At 56.5% G+C, this 22,115-nt stretch overlaps 1 protein-coding gene and 1 pseudogene across 1 annotated transcript; both read left to right on the forward strand.

Annotated features, from left to right (window-relative positions):
* Positions 1-22,115, forward strand: part of LOC113197936 (sulfotransferase 2A6-like) — a 116,719-nt pseudogene that overhangs the window by 79,503 nt on the left and 15,101 nt on the right.
* On the forward strand, positions 661-15,399 carry LOC144250429 (NACHT, LRR and PYD domains-containing protein 4-like). Its single transcript, XM_077793255.1, has 9 exons — positions 661-940; positions 2,748-4,311; positions 5,527-5,688; positions 6,080-6,247; positions 8,841-9,008; positions 9,689-9,859; positions 12,709-12,879; positions 13,999-14,169; positions 15,294-15,399. Exons 1-9 carry the CDS (start codon positions 661-663, stop codon positions 15,397-15,399), a joined length of 2,961 nt encoding a protein of 986 aa, XP_077649381.1.

A 22,115-nucleotide genomic window follows, 5' to 3' on the forward strand; every position in this document is an offset into this window, starting at 1 on the left:
CTGACCCCGGGCCTCCAGCTGTATAGCATCCTCTGCTGAGCACTGCTCTTCTCCATGGAGCTCTTGACAAAAGCCAGCGGTGGGTGTTTGAGGGCAGGGCTCCTCCATTTGTCACTGAGGAGACCATTACCATCCTTTGTGGGAGTCTGTGCCGGCTTCTGTGTTGAAGGTGCAGGTGAAGGGGGTTGCTGTGCTTGCATCTCCTGGACTATTCCACGCATCCTCCCCCATGGAGATCCTCCGGTCATCCCCCACAGCCTGGAAGGGCAAGCCCATGCCTGCTGTGATGCCACCGCCTTTGTGGCAGCTGGTTGTGCCAGAAGGCTGTCTGTCTGCCCCGGGAAGCTTCCCTAATGCTAACACTGGGGGCTCTGTAGGGCTCCCTCCGGGCACCGCCTGAGCTGGGTTGCAGGCAATGCATGTGGACACGGAGGCCAGTGCAGGTTGGTGTCTGAGTCACCACTGCTTTCAGGCCCACGCCAGTGAGGAGAGGACAGGACGCCGGTTGGAGGAATCCCCAGCCCTCACCTAGGACCAGCACGAGCTGTGCAAGGCCCTTTCCTTGTGAGTAACTCGGGGCCACCCTGACGTTTCCCTCAGGTTGTCTGATTGTCCTTCCTGGTCCCCGTCTCTGAGCATCTTCCTCTCGGCCTGGACGAGATGGCAGCATCCTTCTTTTCTGACTTCCGCCTCATGTGGTACTTGGATGCACTCGAGAAGAACGAGTTCATGAAGTTTAAGGAGCTGCTCCAGCAGGAGACTGTGCAACGTGGCCTCCAGCCCATTCCCTGGGTGCAGGTGTGGAAGGCCATTCCCCATGAACTGGCGAGCTTGATGACCATGCACTATGGGGAAGTGCTAGCGTGGGACTTGGCCCTCTGTATCTTCCCCAAGATCCACAGGAAGGACCTCTATGATAAGGCCACGAGAGAGCGCGCAGGTGAGTGGTGGGCTCCTTGGGAGAGCGCAGGGGGCTGGGGCACAGGGGCTCCAGGGGGAGTCGCGGTGGGGAGAGCTGCCCAGGCTGGGGGAGTGACCTCATCCCCAGCTTGGCCCTCACGGGCAGTGAGGGCAGGTGGGCATGGTCACCAGAACCCCACCCACGGCTGGGAACTGTCCTGGGCCCGAGCTCCCCGGGGCCCATGGAGAGGGCTGTGACTGGGCGCAGACTGTAGCAGTTGACAGCCGCTGCCTCTGGCACCTGGAGCCGAGGTTACCTCCATCGTCCTCCTTGGAATACCAAGAATGGGGAAAATGAGGCTCCTGATGAAGCTGACGCTGGCCTGGTCAGATGGTACCCTCGGGGCGCTTTGGAAGGGCCCTGAGATACGGGTGCCCAGCGGACTTCACTGGATGCCCTGGGGATGCATCATTTCAGCAGGCAGGGCAGCTGTGACCCCTGGGCTGCGCGGCCCCGGAGACTCACGGTGGTGCTGCGCCTGGTCCTGCGCCTGGTCTGTCTGGAGTCTCTGCCTGTTTGCGCTGCCCGGTGTCCCAGGCAGGAGGTGCTGCTAGGGCGGGTGGGGTCTTTCTAGAGTTGCTGCGAGGTGCCCCAATGGTGCTCTTCACGCTGGTCCTGCACGGGTGTCCCCGAGGTCCTGGCCTCTCTGGCCAGCCGCCTTCCTCAGCTCCGGCTTTCCGGCTCTGCCTGTTTAATAGTGGTTTCCGTCCCGGGTGGTCTCCCCGCCTCCCCCAGGACCCCCACTGTGCCCTCAGGATAGGGCTCTCTCCTTCTGCGACCTTGGTCCTTCAGCGAAGACCTTGGTCCTTTAGCGAGCGACCTTGGTCCTTCCACAAGTGACCTTGGTCCTTCCCAGAATTTGGTCCTTCCCCGACCTTGGTCCTTCAGGGAGCAACCTTGGTCCTTCCCAGTCCTTAGTCCTTGGCTGCTTTCCTCTGCGGGGTTATTTGGATTTCCCACTTCCTAACCTGAGAGCTGGCCCAGCCATCCCTGCTAAATTCCTTGGCATTCATTTGTGCACTTCCCGCATTCCTGAGGGCCCTCTGTGCCCTTTCAACCTCACCTGTCTACCACCTGAGTGACAGGGTCCCCTCTGATGTCACTCAGCACCCCGACCTTCCCATGTCACCAGAGCCTGTGGCAGCTGCAGAGCAGGACCCAGCCTCAGCTCAGCCTGAAGGGATTCTAGAAGGCTGAGCCCTTTTGTTGTTTGGCTTTTGATTGGATACTTCTAGTCTTCTGCCCTCCAAGGCACAAGAAGGCTCACCAGGATGGAGTTGGGGTGAATCCTAGGGGCCTTGTCACATCTAGTGCACCGGGCTCCCTCCAGGGAGACGAAGGCTGTGCCAGTCTCTTAGACACAGCGGGCAGGCCAAGCCTTCCTCCCGTGCTAACCCTTGTTGGGCAGCCCACAGCCCACAGGCAGGGTCCTGTCCCCACACAGAGCTCCTGCCTCCGCATGGGGAGGCCCCTCCCTGGTTTGATGTGCATTCCACTCTCTTCACTTGGAAGCCAGCAGGGCTTTGAGTTCCTTGCTCTCCTGACAGAGATGAACAGGTGTGGTGTGGTGTGTGTGTGTGTGTGTGTGTGTGTGTGTGTGTGTGTGTAGCTGGCCTGGCAGGCCTTTGACCCAGGGGGCTGTCTGGTTGGTGGTTTAGGCTGTGGCCACAGCCTGCAGGCCCTGAGGACATTGCTTCCCATATGGGAGATTCGGGTTCAAGCCTTCAGGTTGTGTGCAGGTTAAACTCTGATGTGCTGTGTTTTTTCTCTTGCCCTTTCTGACCAGAAAGTGCCTATGGAGCTCATGTACAGAACAAGTTGGTCAGCATGTGGTCCAGGGACTCCTTCTCTGAGATCCCTGGCTGCTTTGAGCAGACATTGACCCGTGAAGACCATGAAAGTCTGGAAGAGTATTTCACTCCAAGGGTACCCAGGAGGCCTCACACGGTCGTCCTCCTTGGAATACCAAGAATAGGGAAAACGAGGTTCCTGATGAAGCTGATGCTGGCCTGGTCAGATGGTACCCTCTATCGGGACAAATTCTCTTTCATTTTCTATTTATGCTGCCGAGAACTGAAGCAGCTGACGGCAACCAGCCTGGCCGGGCTCATCTCCAGAGAAATGCCCGATGACTCTGTCCCCTTGGCGGACATCGTGGCCCAACCAGAGAGGATCCTGTTCATCATCGACAGCTTAGAGGAGCTGCAGTGCACCCTGACAGAGCCCGAGTCGGAGCTGTGCCGTGACTGGAGGGAGCAGCGTTCAGTGAAGACGGTGCTGAGCAGCCTGCTGAGGAGGAAGATTCTCCCAGAGTCGGCCCTGCTCCTGGCTGCCATACCCGGGCGCCCAGAAGGTCTGGAGAACAAACTGGACCGCCCAAACATCCAAGAGCTCACGTGCTTCCAGGACAGCCATGTGAAGCAGTTTTTCTGCTGCTCCTTTGGAGATGGGGCCCGAGCCATGGCAGCCTTGAGCTTGGTGAAAAACAATGAGCATCTCTTCACCATGTGCCACGTCCCCCTCCTCTGCTGGATGGTGTGCACATCTATGAAGCAGGAGATGCAGTGCGGGAGGGACCTGGCAGCCACCTGCTGCAGGTCCACCTCTGTGTTCCTGTCTTTCATGTTTCAAGCGTTCACACCCAGGGGCGCTACTCGTCCCAGCCAGCAGGGCCAAGGCCTGCTGAAGGCGCTGTGTTCCCTGGCCGCGGAGGGCATGTGGACCGACACGTGGGTGTTTGGCGAAGAGGACCTCAGGAGGAACGGGATAGCGGACACTGACACCCCCACCTTGCTGGACCTCAGGCTCTTCCGGAAGCACAGCAAGTCGGGGAGCTCCTACTCCTTCATCCACGCGTGCATGCAGGAGTTCTGTGCGGCCATGTTCTACCTGCTGGACAGCCCCCGCGACCACCCCAGCCGGGCCGTGAGGCCCATAGAGGCACTGCTGCTCACGTACTTCAGGAAAGACAGAGCAAGCTGGGTGTTCGTGGGCTGCTTCCTGTTTGGCCTCGTACACGAAAGTGAGCAGCAGAGGCTGGATGCCCTTCTTGGGATGCAGAGGTCGCGGGAGTTGATGCCCCAGCTCCTGGGATGTCTGAAGAACCTGGTGGAGTGCAAAGATCCTAAGAACAAGGTGGAGTTCCTGCTACTCTTCTATGCCCTCTTCGAGATGCAGAGTGACGCCTTTGCCAGCCACGTGATGAGCAGCCTCCGCGAGGCCCACTTCCCCGTTCGGGAGAGGCCAGACTTGGCGGTTGTTGCCTACTGCCTACAATACGGCTCCTGGTTGAGAGAGGTGACTCTGTCAGTCCCAGATACCTTTCTGGAAGAGAGGGGACCAGACCCCATGTGAGTCCCTGCAGACACTTTCTTTCCACCCTTTTTCAGAATCTTTCCGTGTGCACACAGGGTGTTGGTGACGGGGCATTTCACGTGGATTGGGTTCACTGCCTGCCTTTTCTGTCCAGTAGTCTTGACTCGTCTTATATTTTACTGTATGTTTTTAATTAAAAATATTTTTACTTGGGGCTGGCGTTGTGGTTCAGCGGTAGAGTGCTCACCTAGCACCTCATAGATACATAAATTAAAAGATTTATTTTTGTGTCCAAGTACAATTGAAAATATTTAAAAAATATTTTTACTTGTAGATGTTCACAGTGGGTTTCTTAATCTCATTTTGACTTGGTGCTGAGCATCGAGCCCTGAGCCTCCCAGGTGCAGGGCAGTGCTCCACCGCTGAGCCCCAGCCCCTGGGTCCCTTCTCCCTAGTCTTCCATGGTGCTCATGGATGGGGTGCGTGTGCTCATTCAGTGCAGTGCAGCTCTCGTAGGGAGCCCGTGGCCTCGTCCCTGAGCCTGGCCTTTCCTAGCTGCATGGATCTCCTCACCAAAGCAGCAATAATGACTGTACTGAGGGAGGAAGGTGACGGTCCCTGGGGCGCGTTCCCTTCCCTTCCAGGCCCTCGGCGGGGTTCACCCTTGGGTCACTCCCTGGGACAATGCTCCAGATCCATTTCCTCCCCGCTTCAGACTAGTGCTGTTGTATTCTGAAACTCTTGGTTGACTCGGACAGCCACCTGGTGGATCCTCCTACTGTGGTGCTGCAGGGAGGAAACAGGACACACAGGTCACGTCAGCCCACCCAGCTGGTGTGGTCAGGATGGGGCAAGGGCCAAGTTGGAGGCCAGGAGATCTGGCTGGAGGCTGGCTCTGGCCTCCTGCCTCATCTTTCCTGTAGACAGCCTCCACTGGTAACAAGGGAGGTCTCCAACCCCAGGACCTAGGTGGCCTGGGTGGGCTATGGCCTTGCTGTGGGGCTGTCCTGATCTGGAGGATGCTCAGAGGCATCCCTGGCCCTGCCCACTGGTGTCAGAAGCATGTCCCTTGGGCAGTACAGGCCCAAAAGGCTGCAGCGTGGCCAAGGGTCCTGGCCGAGAAGTGACCACAGGGGGAGAACGAGGTCAGCTCTCCTCTTCTTGGGAGTCCAAGCAGGTGACACTGTGCTCAGAGGCTGTGACTGCCTTGATGTGACCTTGTGGAGAACCTTTCGTCTCTCCTGTTACAGGTCGATTCATACTCTCCTCCGGTGGCAGCAGTTCTGCTGTGTGCTCACTGCCAATGTGAACCTCCAGAAACTCCGGGTGGAAGACAGCATCCTCGGCAAGTGGGCGCTGGTATCCCTGTGTTTTCAGCTGAGCCAGCCCACATGCCGCGTGCAGAGCCTCGAGTGAGTTCAAGATGGGCCTGGGGCGTGGAGACTGCTGAGCCTCCCTGCCAGCCTGAGGTAGAGGCTGGACCCCAGGGAGGTGTCTCAGCCCAGCGCCCTGCTGCCCGGGAAGCTCTCCCTTGGTGGTCGGCCTGTGCGTGCATTGTGGGTCCCAGAGGCACCCTGGGCTCTGCTTCCTCTAGAAGAAACGAAGACCCCATGGCTTCCTCTAGTTCTGCCAACCACACCGTCTCCAAACATGGCCTTTGGGGGTAAACCCACCCAGGCCATTGGGTCGTGGAAGTGGCTGATGGGTCATTTATGGCGCAGGAGTGACCACAGGCAGGCGTTCACGCTGCGCTGCCGGAGATGGGTGGATCAGAATCATCCAGAGTCACCTTTGCTTTTGCAGGACAAGTAAAGTTTCCTTTTCCTGTGAGACCGGGATTTTCTTTGAGGTGTTCACCAGTAACCCAAACCTGCAACACCTGAGCATGACCTGCATCCAGCTCACCCAAGATGATGTCTCGCTCCTCTGCAGTGCCTTGAGCAACCCGGTGTGCAACCTTCAGGAGCTGCTGTGAGTGCTGCCCGCCAGCCTCGGGCGTGGATTCCAGAGAGGACTGGGCTGCTTTCACGTGGGCATCTCTGTCCTATTTCCTGTCCCTTGGGTACAGAGGTCTGGTCTCCAGAAATCGAGACCAGGATAGGGAAGTTTCTAAATATATACAGGCACTTTGCAAAACCTCAGTTCAGCTTTGGCAGAGTCTGGTGCAGAATGTAACCCAGGAGAAGTGCTTCCGGTGTTGGTGGCTCAGTTTGGGGAGAGAGGGACACTGGAACATTTAGGGCAGGACCCCCTAAGGCCTGAAAAGTGGAAATTTCCCTCAATGGACAAGAAACCTTTGGTTGCATTCTCCTATCCCATGTGATTGGTCTACAACCCCAGGTAACATTTTGGACTAATCTCCAATATTGTTGGTGGAAAGAGTCTAACTCAGGAGTGGACCACATGATTTCATTCTGAGGTTTCAAGATGGGAAGACTGTGGTGTTAGAGGCCTGGTAGTGCTCACCTCTGGTGATGGGCGGAGGCAGGAGGAGCTGGATAGTGACCAGGCGGGCCTGGAGGCCGGTCATGTCACCTGGACTTCCTGGGGAGGGTTTCTTGGCCAGCACCTGGCCTCTCTCCTGGAAACAGTGTGCTCTCTGTTCTGCTTCAAGCATTGTTAATCAAATAAGGACTCATGTTCTTTGCTCTCTGGTGCCCACAACTTCAGATCCTTTTTTTTTTTTTTTGGTATGGGGAATGAGCCCAGGGGCACTTAACCTCAGAGCCATGCCCCCAGATGTTAGGGTCTCAATAAGCAGCTGAGGCTGGCTTATTCGAGGTCCTCCTGCCTCAGCCTCCCTAGCCTCTGGGATTCTGGGGGGGGGGGTGAGTGGGCATCACCGTGCCCAGTGATGTTCACATACTTCTGACAGCTCTTTCTCTGCTGTTTCCCTGGGCACTCCTCTTTTGAGCATGAAGACCCAGATCTGTTACCAGATAACAGCTTGGTCAAAGTATAATATGCACCCCCAAACCCCATGCTTTGAAGAGTGAATCTAGTGGTCTTAGCAGAGGCTCAGGGGTGTGCAGCCATTACAACCTTCTGATTCTGGAAGGTTTGCGGTACCTAGGAGGAGACCCTACCCACGAGTCCATGCCCCGGGACCCTCTGACGTGCTTCAGGGTTGATGGATCTTCATGTTCTGCACGTCTTGTTTCCGTCGACTCACGGCCTGGGATCCTTCAGGAACAGCTTGAGTCCCTGAGCGCAAGGTTGCCATGCTGCCCTCCCGTGTTGCCCCGTCAGTGCCTCAGTCCTTTCCTGGCTGAGTTCGAGTCCCCTGCCGGGACCTGCAGCCTAGTTTCTGGTCTCCCCTGGCCAGTGGCAAGGTTGCTCTCGTCTTTGGCTGTCCTGCTGTTGCCATGGCCTGCCCTGGGGGCGTGAAGATCTCCCTTGCTGTCTTGCTTTGTCCTGGCCATCTGTGTGTCTCCTTGGAGAGACGTCCACCCTCACCTGAGCTTATGCTTTTGGAGCGAGTGGTCTCTGTTGCGCAGTCCAGAGGGTTCCTCTGCGTTGTGGGTGCAGGCTTCGCGATGTGCGAGCCGTCTGGTTGGCACACAGCCCCGCTCTGTACGGTCTCGGGGACCACCTCTTGTTTCTGTGCTCTCCTGTGTGTTTTGTGTAGCCTGGGAGAGACCATCACCTAACCCAAGGTCTCAGATCATTTTCTGAACTTTTTCATTGTTAGGAAGTTTGGTCTAATGGGTTCTCGTTGTTGAAGGGCTTTTACTTTTAGGTGGCGCGGAGATTCAAACCCAGAACCCCACACATGATAGGCAAAGGCTCTACCCCTGAGCTGCAACCCCAGCCCTATCATTTAGACTCTGAGGTTTCAATCTGTGATCCATTTTGAATTCATTTGGAGGTAGGGTATGATGTGGGCCAAATCCTATTGTTTTCACTTCTTGAAAATATCTTCAAGCCACAGGCATCTTTAGACCCAGGAGCTGCTGCAGAATCACCCTGGGGAAATGTCAGGGCTGTGGTCAGAGGCTTGGTGGTCATACCTGCATTGACGTGCACCTGTGTAGGCTGTGAATATGTCCATTCTGTCATCCAGGGGCTTAGTGCATGTGTGTGCCCACGCGCTGGTACAGCCCCTGAGATGGGAGTCACAACTACAGGCAGAGACCCCAGCTCAGGCTCAACTTTTCCATGGGATGCTATCTAGGAGACGTCACCTATGCTGGGGAGGAGGGTCGCACTCTCCCTGAGCAACGCCAACCCCACCCTGGTGGGGCAGTAGTTGGAAAGGGGACGTGCTGGGGACAGCATCCTGAGTCCTCCAGGAAGACTGCCTGGTGTGGTGGGAGGCACAGGCTGGGGAGCAGGAGGGGCCTCGCAGGACACGGATCCTGTGTGGGGCTGCCCTGGGGTCGGGGAAGTGACTTGGTGGGTAAGCACAGAGTGACTGAGTCTGGGCCGAGCTGTGCAGACGGGGGCTGGGGGTGATGACAGGATTCCCCAGGAGGCTCCGTGAAGGACAGGCCCTGGCAGGACTAGCACCAGGGGCCAGTCCAGGCAGGGAAGCCCAGAGTACGTAATGTCCCCCTCCCTGCAGGCTGAAGGACTCGGGCCTCTCCGCTAAGGATTGCGAGGCCTTAGCCTTGATTTTGATGACAAACAAGAAGCTGAAACTCCTGGACCTGAGCAATAATGGACTGGCTGATGGTGTGCCCACACTGTGCGCAGCCTTGCGCCACCCAGACTGCACCCTGCAGACGCTGGTGTAAGTGACTGGGGTGGGAAAGGGGCACGCAGCATCCCGGGTCACTGCGCTGTGTCCACCACCTGAGACCGCAGCAGGGCTTCAGGGCACCAGCTGAGGATCACGGCTCGAGGTCCAGCCCTGGGTCTGCTGCTCTCCTGCAGTCACTGGGCCTCCCGGCTGCGGGCTGCCCCTCTGTGAACGGGAGCAGAAGCAGCCCCTGTGGGGACCCCGCTGCCACCTCTGCTCTGCTCTTTCCTGTACCCCCTGGCTCTCCCAACGTGGCAGAGCGTTCCTTGTAAGAAGCCATTAGAACCTGTTAGGATTCTCGAGAACCCAACAAGCTGAGGACCTGGTACCTGAGATGACCCATGCACATCACCCTGCTCGTCACCCGTGCTCTGGGCAACAGCCTCAGGGGGCAGAAGGCTTGTCCCAGGACGGGGTGAGATGCAGAGTCAGAACTAGAACTGACAGATTCTGGCATCTGAGCTGTGCCTCTCACCCCTGGTTTTCTCATGAGGCTCTGTGTGGGTTCGGTTCCTCCTGCCTGTCTCACGTGGGTAGGGAGCAGTCAAAGGGGACATTGGGTCCCATGAGTTCGTACACAGAACCACAGAAAGACCACCTTGAGCGTGCAGTTGAGGCGTCCTTGGGACCTCGGCCCTCACGTGACCTGCTGTCCCCTGCTTCCCCCCCAGGATGGCCGGCTGCCAGATCTGTGAGCACTTCTGCCCACACCTCTCTGAGGTTCTCTTGAGAAACGCAAACCTGAGCCATCTGGACCTCAGCAGAAACCCCCTGATGGACGAGGGAGTGGTACAGCTCTTTGAGGCCCTGCGACAGCCCTCCTGCCACCTGCAGACACTGTGGTAGGCCTTGGAGGGTGGCCTGGTGGCCAGGCCCTGCCCCTGGCTGGGGAGGCACCTGCTCAGGAAGGACAGTGTCTGTGCCTTTCCCAGGGAGGCTGAAGGCTGTCAGGCTGAGGTTCGGGTAGAGATGCTCCTGTGAACCACAGATGCATATGTTGGGGCAGGTCCTTCAGGGGCATAGGCATGGTGACCCAGGGAAGGGCCCTGTGGTGGGCAGAGCGTCAGCCTAGATGCCTGGCATGTATGCCCAAGGTGAACCTGTGTCATCAGGAGGGAAAACAGAGCCCACCCTCCAGGGGAAAGGTGTCCAGGGGGACCCACCATCCGTGTGGGGATTCAGGCTGATAAAGCCAGGGAGCTTCCTGACAGAATCCCGGGAAGCGGGAGGTCAGTGCGTCCTGATCAGGTGCCTCCCTGAGAATTCCAGGCTCCAGGGAGGTAGGGGGGAGGTTTCACCTGATCCCTTAGGAAATCTGAGCATGAACCTCGTGGTCCAGGCTGCAGGGACGTTGGATGCCATCGTAGAAGAGCAGGAGAAGCAATCTCCTTCCTGCGGTTGTGGGTTACGCTGCCAGTCAGTCTCTGAAAGAAGCCCACTAATGTCAGCACAATATTTAAAAATGGAAGAGGAATAAACCCAAGCTGTAGTCTAAGTATAGGTCATGTGAGGTTCTCCCCAAATCCTTCAGACTGGATTAAAAAAACAAGAACACCAAACTAGTGTCGGCCAGACCCCCGTAAAAATCCATGGAAAAATCCTCTGTGGGGGCAGATGATGGAGGACATGAGCCGTGACCTTGACATACTCCAACTGGATCTTCCAAGGTCAATAAATTCAACCCACTGAAAAGAACCTAAGCTCCAAGGAGATAAGGAACAGTGGCAAGAAGACAAGAGAGAGGTCCCCCAACCTCAGACTCGTGGGTCAAACCGTTGCGTGTTATGCTTCAACAAAAGAACACCTTTCAACTCTAGGAACAGGGACCCCATGGAAGCAGCAGATACTGGAACACCTAGAGATTCGGGTCTTGTTCACCTCATAGGTGCTTTGCACAGTGGGTTAGAACTAATGGAAGAAAACGAGTGGCCAAAGATGGGGCACACTTGTCCAAGAGGTAGCGGGGACTGAACCCAGGGGTGGTCAACCACAGAAATACACCCCTAGTCCTTTTCTAAAACTTGTTCTTGACTTATGAACAGGACTTTCTAAATTGACGAGGGTTTTGCCAAATAGCCGAGGCTGGCCTCAAACTTGGGATCTTCCTGCCTTGGTCTCCCAAACCACTAGGATTACCAGCGTGAGCCAGTGTGGCCAGCTCAACATTGTCTCAAATGCCAAACCACCAGAGATGCAGGGCACAAGGAGAGAAGTAAAGAAGCAGATGGCACCGACAGCCGAAAGGGCCAGAAGAGTGCAAGTTCTTTCCTGCTCTCTGCAGAGGGCCACTTGTATCAACATTCTCCCGTAGAGTGTGGTGCCGGCATTACAAGCTGTTTGAAATGTTGCAATTGCAGTACACAAAGGTGAAATTGAGCAGGGAAGTTTAATCAGTTTACTAGCTGGATTACGTGGTGACACACTCTCGTCATCCAAGCTGCTCAGGAGGCTGAGGCATGAGGATCATGAGTTGAAAGCCAGCCTCAGCAACTGAGCGAGGCCTTAAGCAACTGGGTGAGATCCCATCTCGAAATAAGAAGGGCTGGGGAAGTGGCTGAGTGCTTAACTGCTTGAGGGTTCAGTGTCAGGTCCCAAACCAATTAATAATACAGCTTACTTAACCATGTATCAAGTGTTATGGCTCCAATATGTAATCAACACAAGAATTAGTGAGGCTCTGTATATTTCTGTCCTGAGACTCATTACCTGGCTTACACTCTGGCGCATCTCAGGACAGATGAGCCGCCGTCCAGTGCTCAGGGATTCCTGTGGCTGCAGGGAGCACTGCATTTCTCCACCAAGGGGAAGAGATCCTACACCTGCCAGGGGTGGGGGCGGTGACCTGTCGGGGTGTTGTGGGCACCTTAGCACCAGGAACCCGACAGATTGTTCCCAGACTCGGTCAGCTTCTAGAAGAGGATGACTTGAAGAAAACTCAAAGAGAAAACCATGAACGCTTCCAAACCATGCACACAATGAGATCAGCCGCCCAGTATGGCTTAGAAAGAAACCTGCACCAGCGAGTCTCACTAAACCCTCATGGAAGAGCAGTTTTCTCAGAGTCTTGCAAACGGTAAAGAGAAGAGAGCCCCACACAGACACTGGAGGACGGTAGTCTTGATAGCAGCGACAGCAGGACAGTGGGAAAGGACAAGTGCTGTGTAGTGCCCTCCGTGAAATGCAGAGGCACTAAGGAGCCCTGCAGCAAGCCAATTCCAAAAGTGTGTTGAGGGAATACACCCCGATTTGTCCCGCATCAGAAAGGTCAGGGGGAGGGCGGGGCTGGCAGACAGAGCTTAGGCTGGGCAGCTGCAGGGCCCTGGGCCCTTCCCCGCCTCCCAAAGGAGATGCTTAGAAAAAGGTCAGTGCGGGCAACTCTCTATACGAAGTGGTTAAAAGTAAAAATCTGCCTAAAAGGCAGAAAGTCGGCCTTGAGACCTATCCCTTTAGTATAACTCTTGCAAAATCATGAATATTTAGGAACTTCCTCGACCCGGTGAAGAAGAGGTTGATAATGAAATCGAACCATGGAAGACTGTCACACACTCAACTTCCGGGACATGGTTGTAATGGTTCTTAGTTCTGGTTCTTCTCTCCCTGCGCCTACTCTATATTGAGCCATTTGGGCCTCCTCCAGGCCTCGGGAGGAGCCTGGGGATAACAGGTCTCTGCATTGTCTGTTGCCGTGCAGTTTGCGGAGGTGCCAGATCACTATGAGGATCTGTCCAGCCCTGGCTATCGTCCTCGTCAGCAACCCGAACCTGAGAAGCCTGGATGTCGGGGGCAACAGCATAGGAGATGTTGGCGTGAGGCTGCTGAAAGAAGCTCTGCTACATTCCCGCTGCGGCTTGAAGGAACTCAGGTGGGTGCTGGGAAGCCTCAGGTGGGTGCTGGGAAGCCTCGGGTGGGTGCTGGGAAGTCGCGGGTGCATCCTCACAGTGGCAGAAGGACAGGCTGATGGGCAGGAGGAGACTGTGAGGGCAGCAGCTGGCTGATGTGCACATCCATCCACCCCACTGCCCAAGGCTGCCTGAGCGCTCACTGCTGGCTGCTCCTGGCTGGGAATGGCTGGTCTCACCCTGGTGTGGGGGCAGGCTGGCTGGCAGCTGTGGATTACAGTGAGACCGCCCACGTCTCATTTAATGCTTAGTCCGGCTTCTGACACAGCATCTGCATGTGCTCATCAGGCTGCCCTAGCAACGTGCACAGACCAAGAGATGGAGATGCCCTGAGCGCACGTCGCTGGGTTCTGGAGGCCTCTGGAGGCCGGAAGTCCCAGCTCAAGGTGCCCAGGGCTGGTTCCTTCTCAGGGCCTGCAGGGAGGACGGCTCCAGGCTGCTCCTTGGCTCCCGGTGCCCCCTCCTCCCTGTCCTCAGTCTTCCCTCTGGGCCTGTGGGCGCCTGGACTTCCTGTTCCTGCAGGGACACCAGTTGGAGCCCGTTGGGGTCCACCCTCAGTGCCTCCACAAAGACTGTCTCCAGTGCCATCACACCTGGGCTGGGGTTGCAACACGGGCCCTCTGAGGGGACACAGTGCAGCCCTGAGCAGCGCCTTGGGGGTTCCACGAGATCAGGAAGTGTACCAGGCTGGTGTGTTGGGTCCCCCCTGTCCTCCCAGTGGCTAGGGAGCCTGAGGCAGGAGGATCACAAGTTCAAGGCCAGCCTCAGCAACTCTGGAGAACTTCTCTCCAAGTAGAAAGGGCAGAGGATGTGGGGCAGTGGTAGAGCGACCTTGGGTTGGACAACCAGTGCAAAAGGAAGAGAAACCTAGCAGGCATCTGATGGGAGGCCCAGAACTGCAGAACCTTGCTTCCGCGGTACCAGGTTACTGTTCAGAGTGAGGTTCACAGCCCTGATTCCTGTCCAAGGGCTGGAGAAAGGACTCTATCACAGAGGAAGGGGGATGCCCAGGGGTGTGGAGTGAGCCTGGGCGGTCTGGCTGGAACCACCCAGGGCCGCTCCTCACATCCTCTCTGTTGCAGTCTGGATTCCTGCCAATTGACCAGAGGGAGCTTTAACGACCTGGCTAGGATCATCATCTCCACTAAGAGCCTGCATACACTGGACCTCAGGAGCAACCCCCTGGGCCACAAAACCATTCGAGAGTTGACCAGAGTCTTTTTACAGACCAGGAAAGTCCTGCAGAGGCTCAGGTGAGCTGCTTATGGTCTGTGTGGGCTCTCCTGTGCAGCTGCTGGGTACAGCCTCACTGCTGCCACATACAAGTGAAGCTCCTGCCCCGGTGTCGCAGGAACACAAGGGTGAGTTTAAAACCCATTACACTTGACACTTGTGTAACACAATCGCACACATTACATTTGTAGATAGAACATACATTCATGCGTTTGGGGGTGACCTACAATTCTTTGGCTTTACAGTGGTGCAAAAAGGCACCCGTGCAAACGGTTCTCCCTCTCAGTGCAGCGTTCAGCAGTATGTGAGGTGTACTGTCCGTTATTACCCAGGAAGCTGGGTGCTGGGTGATTGCCCGGCCATAGGTGAGCTAGGTGGAGCTGTGGGGTTCAGTAGGTCAGGCTGTGAAGTGTGTGTGTGTCTGACAACGTCTTTAGCCTGCAGTATTGTCGTAGCCTTTTTGCTGCTGTGATTAGAACACCTGACAGAACAATTTGTAGAGGAGGAAAAGTCCATTTTAGGGCTCACGGTTGCAGAGGTCTCAGTCCCTAGAAGGCCTGCTCCCTTTCTTGGGGCTCGAGGTGAGGCAGGGCATCACGGTGGAGGAGAGTGGCTGAGGGAAGCCCCGCACGTCAGGGTGATCAGGAGGCAGAGACTCCCCTCTCCAGACACAAACATCTACCCCAAAGGCAGGACCCCGAAGGCCACCTCCTCCAGCCTCACCCTCCGGCCTCCAGGCACCACTCTGTTCATCCCATGGTAATCCCATGGGGGTGAATTCACTGAGTGGGTTGAGGCTCCCACAAGCCAATCATTTCTCCTCTAGTCCTTGCATTGTGTCGCCGTGAGCTTCTGGGGGTCACCTCACATCCAAACCCTACACACTGGCTAATCAGAATGCCATCCCACCATGACCTGAGAAGGATCTGTATTTACAAACAGAACTTCATATTTGGAAACAAATTATATTTGTAAGTTATGTTAATATAGACCTAGATTATATAAGTATGTAATTCATATTGATTTGTGACATTGACAGTTATGAATACATCATTCCCATTGCACTATATAATTTACTAGTAAACACATTAGGAAACAGTGTAATGGGATACACCATTGACACATCACTCTTCTCCACCCTCAGGACCAAAGCAATCCCAGGCAGCTATCGGCCCCCGGCTTCTAGAAAGGAGCCTGTTGACTTAAAACTCTGTAGCCCCCCGTCCCAGTGCGCAGTGCTCCTCCTGTGAGGACGTGGTGCCTAGTGTGCAGTGTGTCCTCGCGCTGTGGGGGGACCCTTGGGTGCTGGGCCCGTGGCTCTCCCTCCGGACGCTGGCGAGCCATTCAGAGTGTCGAGTGCGGGGGGCCGATGTCGATGGGTGGACCGACTTGGCTGTGTGTCCTGAGCCTTGGGGGTCTGCGTCTCAGTTCTGGGCCATGTGTCCAGCTTGAGGCCTGGGCAAGGCTCTTGTCCTCTCCAATTACCATCTTCTCTCTGCCAAGTAGCAGTAATGGCATGAGGCGGGATTCAGGATGTGCGTCCAGTGACCCAAGTACGTTGGAACTGAATGGCCAGCACTGCTCTCTTCCCACTCCCTGAAGCGTCTTGCCAAGATGCGCATTGAGGGGATAGTACATGGGGACGGGGTTCACGACAGGGAGTGGCATACGGAGGCCTCTCAAACAGGAGACACATGTATCCACAGAAGAAGCAGGACACAGGGGCCCCGAGCCTGTCATATCCGAGTCAGTGTGTCGTAGGGTGCAGATGGGGCCCAGAGAATCACTGGGCCTCGGGTCCTGCCTGCACCGCGTCTGGTCACTGGCTCAGAGCTGACGAGGTTCAGCATCTTTCTCACTAGTCGTGGGGATGTGGTGTCTGTCAGGGTGGCTCTGAAAATGGAACAAGATGTGGTGGGACACCCAGGCCACAGAAATTATTACCATTTTGTCTCTTTAAAGCATAACTCCAAATCCACTGGTTTCTCGCCCCCAAACCCCGGGTCTGTGTGTGCATGTGTGTGCCTGCGTGTATGTGTTGGTGTGCGTGCGTGTATGTGTACTGGGGCTTCCAACAGCAACTCTGGTCAGTGGCGTCTAACTGGCAGCTTGAGATCGGATGTGGTCCAGTTGGTGAGTTGACATCACAGAAATTGGCCAAGCGACAACTGGGGTTTGGGAGGGTGGAGTCCAGGTGTTGAACACTCACCAGCCACCTCTGCTCATCACGGGGCGTCTGTCCCTTGGAGCATCGCCAGGATCTCTGCACTCTGCCTTGAGGAAATAAGGGACAAAGGTGAGATTTTCAGTGTGAGTGACACAGGGCTCTTTTCTGTTCTGCAGAATAGACGAGACTTCGACAGAGGACCACTGGGATAAAGTATCAATGAAAAGGCTAACTTTCTACCTTGTCTCCTCGAAGTGAGACAAGTGCACCCATAGGGAACTAGGCTGCACGTCCATCCCTGCCACCCTGATTCCCGCCCCCTCCTGGGGACAACTGCAGGGGATGGGGAGGGGGGCTGGCACAGAGGTGTCCCCTCCCTGAGGCACTGACCTCCTTCCTGTGTGTCCTATAGTGTGAGGTTTTTAATTTGTTCTGTGGCCTCTCGTTAAATCTTCTACCCTGTCTCCCAGGACATTTTCAAAACCCAATAAACTATCCTATCTCAAAGCACTTGGGAAAACCCTGAGATGGAATATGTCACTGGTGAATGACAAGCAGGAGCGCGGGTTACACATGGCCGCCTCTCCAGGTGACTTGGGAAGGTGCTGGCCACACTGACCGCCTTCCTGACAGTTCTTGGGCTCTTTTCCTCTCTCTCCTGACAAAAGCTTTCTGAAAACACATTTCCACACAGTCCTTCCACCTCACACTGCAAGTAGAGGCAAACCGAGCCTGTTCCTCCCTGTCCCTGAGCCTCAGGCAGCCCTGTCATGAGATGGGTGCACAGCCTCCAGCACCTGTCCTGTGCTCAGCTGCGTCCAGCAGTGACCGCACTGAGCTTTTCATGCCTTACCGCGACCACGCTGGGGACACTATGCTGCAAGCCCCCTTCACTGTTAGTGTATCCTGTGAGCACAGATGTGCACTTCAAAATGCTGCACACCTGTCCTCCCAGGGACTCGGGAAGCTGAGGCAAGAGGCTGGAGAGTTCAAGGCCAGTCTCAGCAGGTTGGCAGGACCCTGTCTCAACAGCAAAAAGGGATGTTGTGCATATTTTACCACAATAAAGCGGGGAGGGGGGCTGAAAATCATGAAAGAATGATTGGGAAAGTAGAATCTCCCACTTAAGTGGAGAACACCCAGGACTCCCCACCCCAGAGTGACAGGTGACAGGAACCTGTTCTCCCAGCTCCCTTAACTGTTCCTGGAGTGCCTGTTCTACCCTGGGGCACAGTGACTCCTCTGTCCCAACAGGCCCTTCCCCAGCTGGAGGTCAGGGGGAAAGCGGGAAGACAGTGCTGACCACGGAGCTCCTGAGCTTCAACTGTCCACCCTCCCAGCAGCGAGTCCCAAGAGGATGGAGTGAGGGAGACCGTGACCACCTGGGGAGCTGTGTCCACAGGTGCCCACCACACAGCAGGCCTTGCACGTGACTTAGTTCCTGCAAAGGCTCAGGGGTGAGGAGAATGTCCCTGGCTGTGAGAAGATGAGCTTGGAGGGCCCTGGTGACAGGCGAAGCCCAGGAGCTGTGGTCCTGGCGGGTGCCGTCCTGGGCTTGCCCTCCCCAGCACAGCTCTTGTTACTCCTGGAATTCCACCCCCGGGTCTCTAGCCAGAACTCTGCCCCACAAAACTCTAAAAGGGAATAAAATTGGAATAACAGAACATATTTCATTCATCCCAAAGAAAGCCATCCTACAATTTCCAGTGTCCTCCTTGATAGGAAGAAAACAATCCCCACATTCACATGTCACCCTAAGAGGACAGGCAAAGCCATCCTGAGCAGAAAGAAGAAAGCCCAGACAGCCAGCAGCAACTGGCTTCAGAGCAGCACAGAGCAGTGGTTGGCCAAGTGCTGGTGCTGCAGGGAACAGACCCGAGGACCAGGGAACAGAAGAGGGCCCCCGAGGTGCAGGGCACCTGCACAACCAGGTTTCCAACACGTCAGGAACAGAGTGGGGCAGGGGCAGCGTCTGCAAGAAATGCTGCTGGGGACAGGAAGGAAGTGAGACCCTCAGCTCCCACCGAGGACACCAATCAGCTCAGTGTGGAGGGAAGGCATCAATGGAAGGCCCACAGCTGACACTTGCAGAGGCACATGCAGGGCCAAGCGCCTGACATCAGTCTGGGCAGAAAGTGAGGCACTAATGGGCCCTAGGAAGGAAACTGTCTGCCAGGGTGAGAGGGAAGAAGGTGGCTGTCCCCCTGCCCCCAGGACACTCAGTGCTCCCACCTGTGCAGCCCAGCAGCTGCCACACCACCCTCCCCTGTGGGCTTCTAGTTACCTGTGGGCAGGTAGGCAGGCTCTCACGTCCACAGTGCACACAGCTGGACAGCCAGGATCAACTCTCCTTGGTGCAGAGCACGTCACACAGAGCGCTTGAGGTGACTCAGAAGCAGGGACCAGGAAAGGGTGTCTGTGGACTTGAGGACAGTCTCCCATGGAGCCCAGCAAGGTGGAGGCCCCCAGGGGTCCCCAGCACCGCAGTGCAAGAGCCCTGGAAGGCTAGGCTCTGGGCAGTCGTGGCCCAGAAGGCTGTAGCTCCTGCAGAGACCAGGAGGGGCGGGCAGCAAACTCCTGATCCTGGTGCAGACTCTGGCGGGACCAGGCAGGCAGAGGGTATCCAGGAAACCCTGACCACCTCTCCAACTGCCAGAGGGCTCTCACAGCCCACGCAGGAGGCTGGGCAGAACGCAGGCCTGAAATCGTGGCGGCCACTTAGAGTGACGGCTTCTGCAGGAGAACCCCAGGGAAGCGCCCATCGCAGACAGGAGACTTCAGGAACCAGCCAGGGCAGCTCCAGCCGCACCTGCTCAGACACAGCGCAGGCCCAGAGTGCGTCAGCCACAGGCACCAGGACTTCACGTTTAAGGAACGGCTTTCAGTTGGCAGTCAGAGAGCCACCAGAGAAAGGTGTGAGGACTGGAAAGGGACAGGGAAACCAGTCGCAGATGATCTGACTGCAGAGCTGGAAAGCCAGAAGTCTCCCTAGAAAACCACCCCTGACAATAAGAGAGTGGGCACACACAGCGGCCAGCCAGAGAGCCCCTGACAATGCACAGAGGTCAAAATGCAAATGGAAATGAGAAGCAACTACAGAAAAGATGCCTTAGCACAGGAAGAAGGAGAAGGGAAGAAAAGGAAGTGCCTCCTTTTAAGCATAACAATAAGGAATCCTTAGGTGAGAAAAGCTAGGAAGTTCCTAGAAGGAGAATTGACCCATTAAGGAGAGAGAGCCATGCTCCTGCGTGGAAGGCTCCCACCAAGGCGGGCGGCTTCTGTCCATCAGGATCCCTGGAGCTGAGAATCGCGCCCCAGAATGCCACTTGACCACTCCACAGGCATCTCCAGGAACATGCTGGAAGGAAGAGGAAGGAGGTGGAAACCCTGCAGACACTGGGGCCCTAAAGCCTCCTCCTGAGGGCAGAGGCCTGACAGAGGCACAGACAGGCAGACAGGCGGCCTAGGAGCCATGCGCAGGATCAGTCCCATGCCCATCTGAAAACAGGGCGTCTCAGGCGGGTGGAGGGACTGTCAATAAGTGTCATAGCCCAGGTCTGGTTCCCACGGCACCCTCAGGACCATCTCCACGCGGTCAGAGGCACGAATGCAGAAAGGAGTTGGAACCCCAGAAGCCCCAGGAGGAAACGCCTTAGTGTCTCTACAACCAGGCCCTGGAGAGGACGTCCCTACTCAAGATTAAACTTCAAAAGCAACAGAGGAAAGGAAAATTATAAAGGTTTTTTAAACCATCTGTATTTTTAAAAAATACCTTAGGCAAAGCAAAGGACACATGACAAGCTGGGAACGCTATTTCTCTGATTCATGAGGAGCTCGTCAATGCTGAGGAAAAACTGAAATGGACTAGAGAAATTAGCATGCAAAGGAATGCCATGTCCCTTAACCTTCCAAGACCTGGGGACCTTGAAATGCTGATTAGAGAGTCACAGGTCCCATTTCTTATTATATAAAAGGGAGAAGATGTCTGCCCTTTTACTCTGTTGGTGGGGCTTCGAGCAAACACAGCTGTCAGATGGGGCTGCTGGGGATGCAGGATGGCACGTCCCTGTGGGGAAAGGTACACGTCCTTAGGATACTTGGGCGAGTCCCTTCCCTGGCTTGAGGCCTAAGGTGAGGTCAGGGCAGGGCACTGACCTGCTAATGCCAGGTGACCGTGAGCCAGGGAGGTGGAAAGGCCAGATCTTGCTGGGGCTTAAGCTGCAGGAGGGTAAGGGCATCCCTGGGGTGAGGGCTGCAATGCTGCTGGGCCCCCAGGCCATGTCTCCTCTGCTGGTCCCTGTCCTTCAGGACAAGGTGGGTAAGGGAACGTGGGCGGAGGACAGCTGAGCTCTGGAGGCCTGCAGCAGCCCAGCTGGTCTTGTTCTGTCCCTCAGTCCTGGGCACCTGCGGGGGCTGGAGTGACGTCCTCCCTGCTCCCAGTCCTTCCTGCCTGCAGGCTCCAGGGGAAGGGGTCTGCTGTCTCGGAGGGTCCTGAGCCCTGGCCCCACCCCCTCCTCTCTGGGTTGAGGGGCACCCAGCCCATGTCCTGGAAGGGTGGAGCCTCTTGACCAGGTGTGCATGAAAGCCTCTTCCTGAGCTCCTGCTCCTCTCCCAGGCTGGGCTCTGGCTCTGCCCTGAGCAAGAACACTCCATGTTGATGTGCTTATCTAAAGCCACTCGGGATGCCCCGGGTCCCCTCAGAAAGGCCTTAGGGAAGAGGAAGTGCCCGCTCTGGGTGCTTCCCTCCCTGGGAAGCGCTCCTCTCCCTGAGGATGACCTGGGCACTGATGCCCTCTGCTGGGTTAGGTGGGGGTCTCCCCAGCCCTGCAGCTGGGGCATGGCCGCAGTGGGCAGGGGCCAGTTCCCCACGTGAACGTGGAAGTGCTCAGGGGAGCTGCAGTCCAGGCTCTAGGCTGCCCTCCTTCCTGGCCCAGCCGCTCCACCCAGCAGTTGAGAGCATTTTGTTTTCCAGCGCCCAGGCTTCCGGGTGGTCCTCCCATGGACGGAGAGGGAGGGGAAACTCGGGAATTTGGGGCTGCAGTTATGATGTGACCTTTTTAACTGATGAAGACGCATTTCTCCTCCATCGCACCCCGTCAGCCTTTGCTGCGTCCCCCTAGGAAGGCACCCACTCGCTGGCTCCCGCTGGCCTGCTGTGCGCCACCCAGGGCCTGACCCTCGATGGTCTCTGACATCAGTCTCCCATTGTGGGCGATGGTGAGGTGGTGCTGGTCATTGGGTGAGGTGGCCTCCACTGTGGTGATTTCTAAGCCTGGGGTGCCCTCAGTATTCACTGAGGGGACAGTGTGGAAGGCTGCCCTCGGCAGGTGTCCCTCAGTACCCATCAGGTGTCTCTGCCCTGGTCCTCTGCACCTGGGTGGGTGCCAGCCGCACTGAGCCTTGTGCTGAGGGCAGGGTGCATGCTGGAGGCAGCCCACCTGCACTGAGGGCCCCGGGCCCTGTAGGGTCCCTCTGCTTTGAGCAGGGCCGTGTCTAATGATGCCAGGGCTTAAGCAGGGTGGTGTCCCCAGCGTCCCGAGCAGATGGCGCTTGTTTGCTCTTGCACCAGTGGCGGGCCCTCTTCCTGCCTCCATAGGGACATGGGGACAGTCAGGCAGGACAGAGCAGCTGGACACGTCAAGCACAGCACATCACTGTGGTCCTTGGGTTCCACGTTGTCAGTGGTGTTCGTGTGCATCGAAAGTCCCGGACCAGCTGGACACTGTGGCCCAGGCCTGTGATCCCACCAGCTTGGGAGGCTGAGGCAGGAGGACCTCGAGTTCAAAGCCAGGCTTAGAG

The sequence above is a fragment of the Urocitellus parryii genome, chromosome 15 (genome assembly GCF_045843805.1).
Source record: "Urocitellus parryii isolate mUroPar1 chromosome 15, mUroPar1.hap1, whole genome shotgun sequence".
NCBI lineage: Eukaryota > Metazoa > Chordata > Mammalia > Rodentia > Sciuridae > Urocitellus > Urocitellus parryii.

Coding starts and splice junctions, on each gene's coding strand:
- LOC144250429 (XM_077793255.1), top strand. CDS start 661: ATGGCAGCATCCTTCTTTTCTGACTTCCGCCTCATGTGGTACTTGGAT. Junction 6,248..8,840: donor TGCAACCTTCAGGAGCTGCT/GTGAGTGCTGCC, acceptor CCCTCCCTGCAG/GCTGAAGGACTCGGGCCTCT. Junction 9,009..9,688: donor TGCACCCTGCAGACGCTGGT/GTAAGTGACTGG, acceptor CTTCCCCCCCAG/GATGGCCGGCTGCCAGATCT.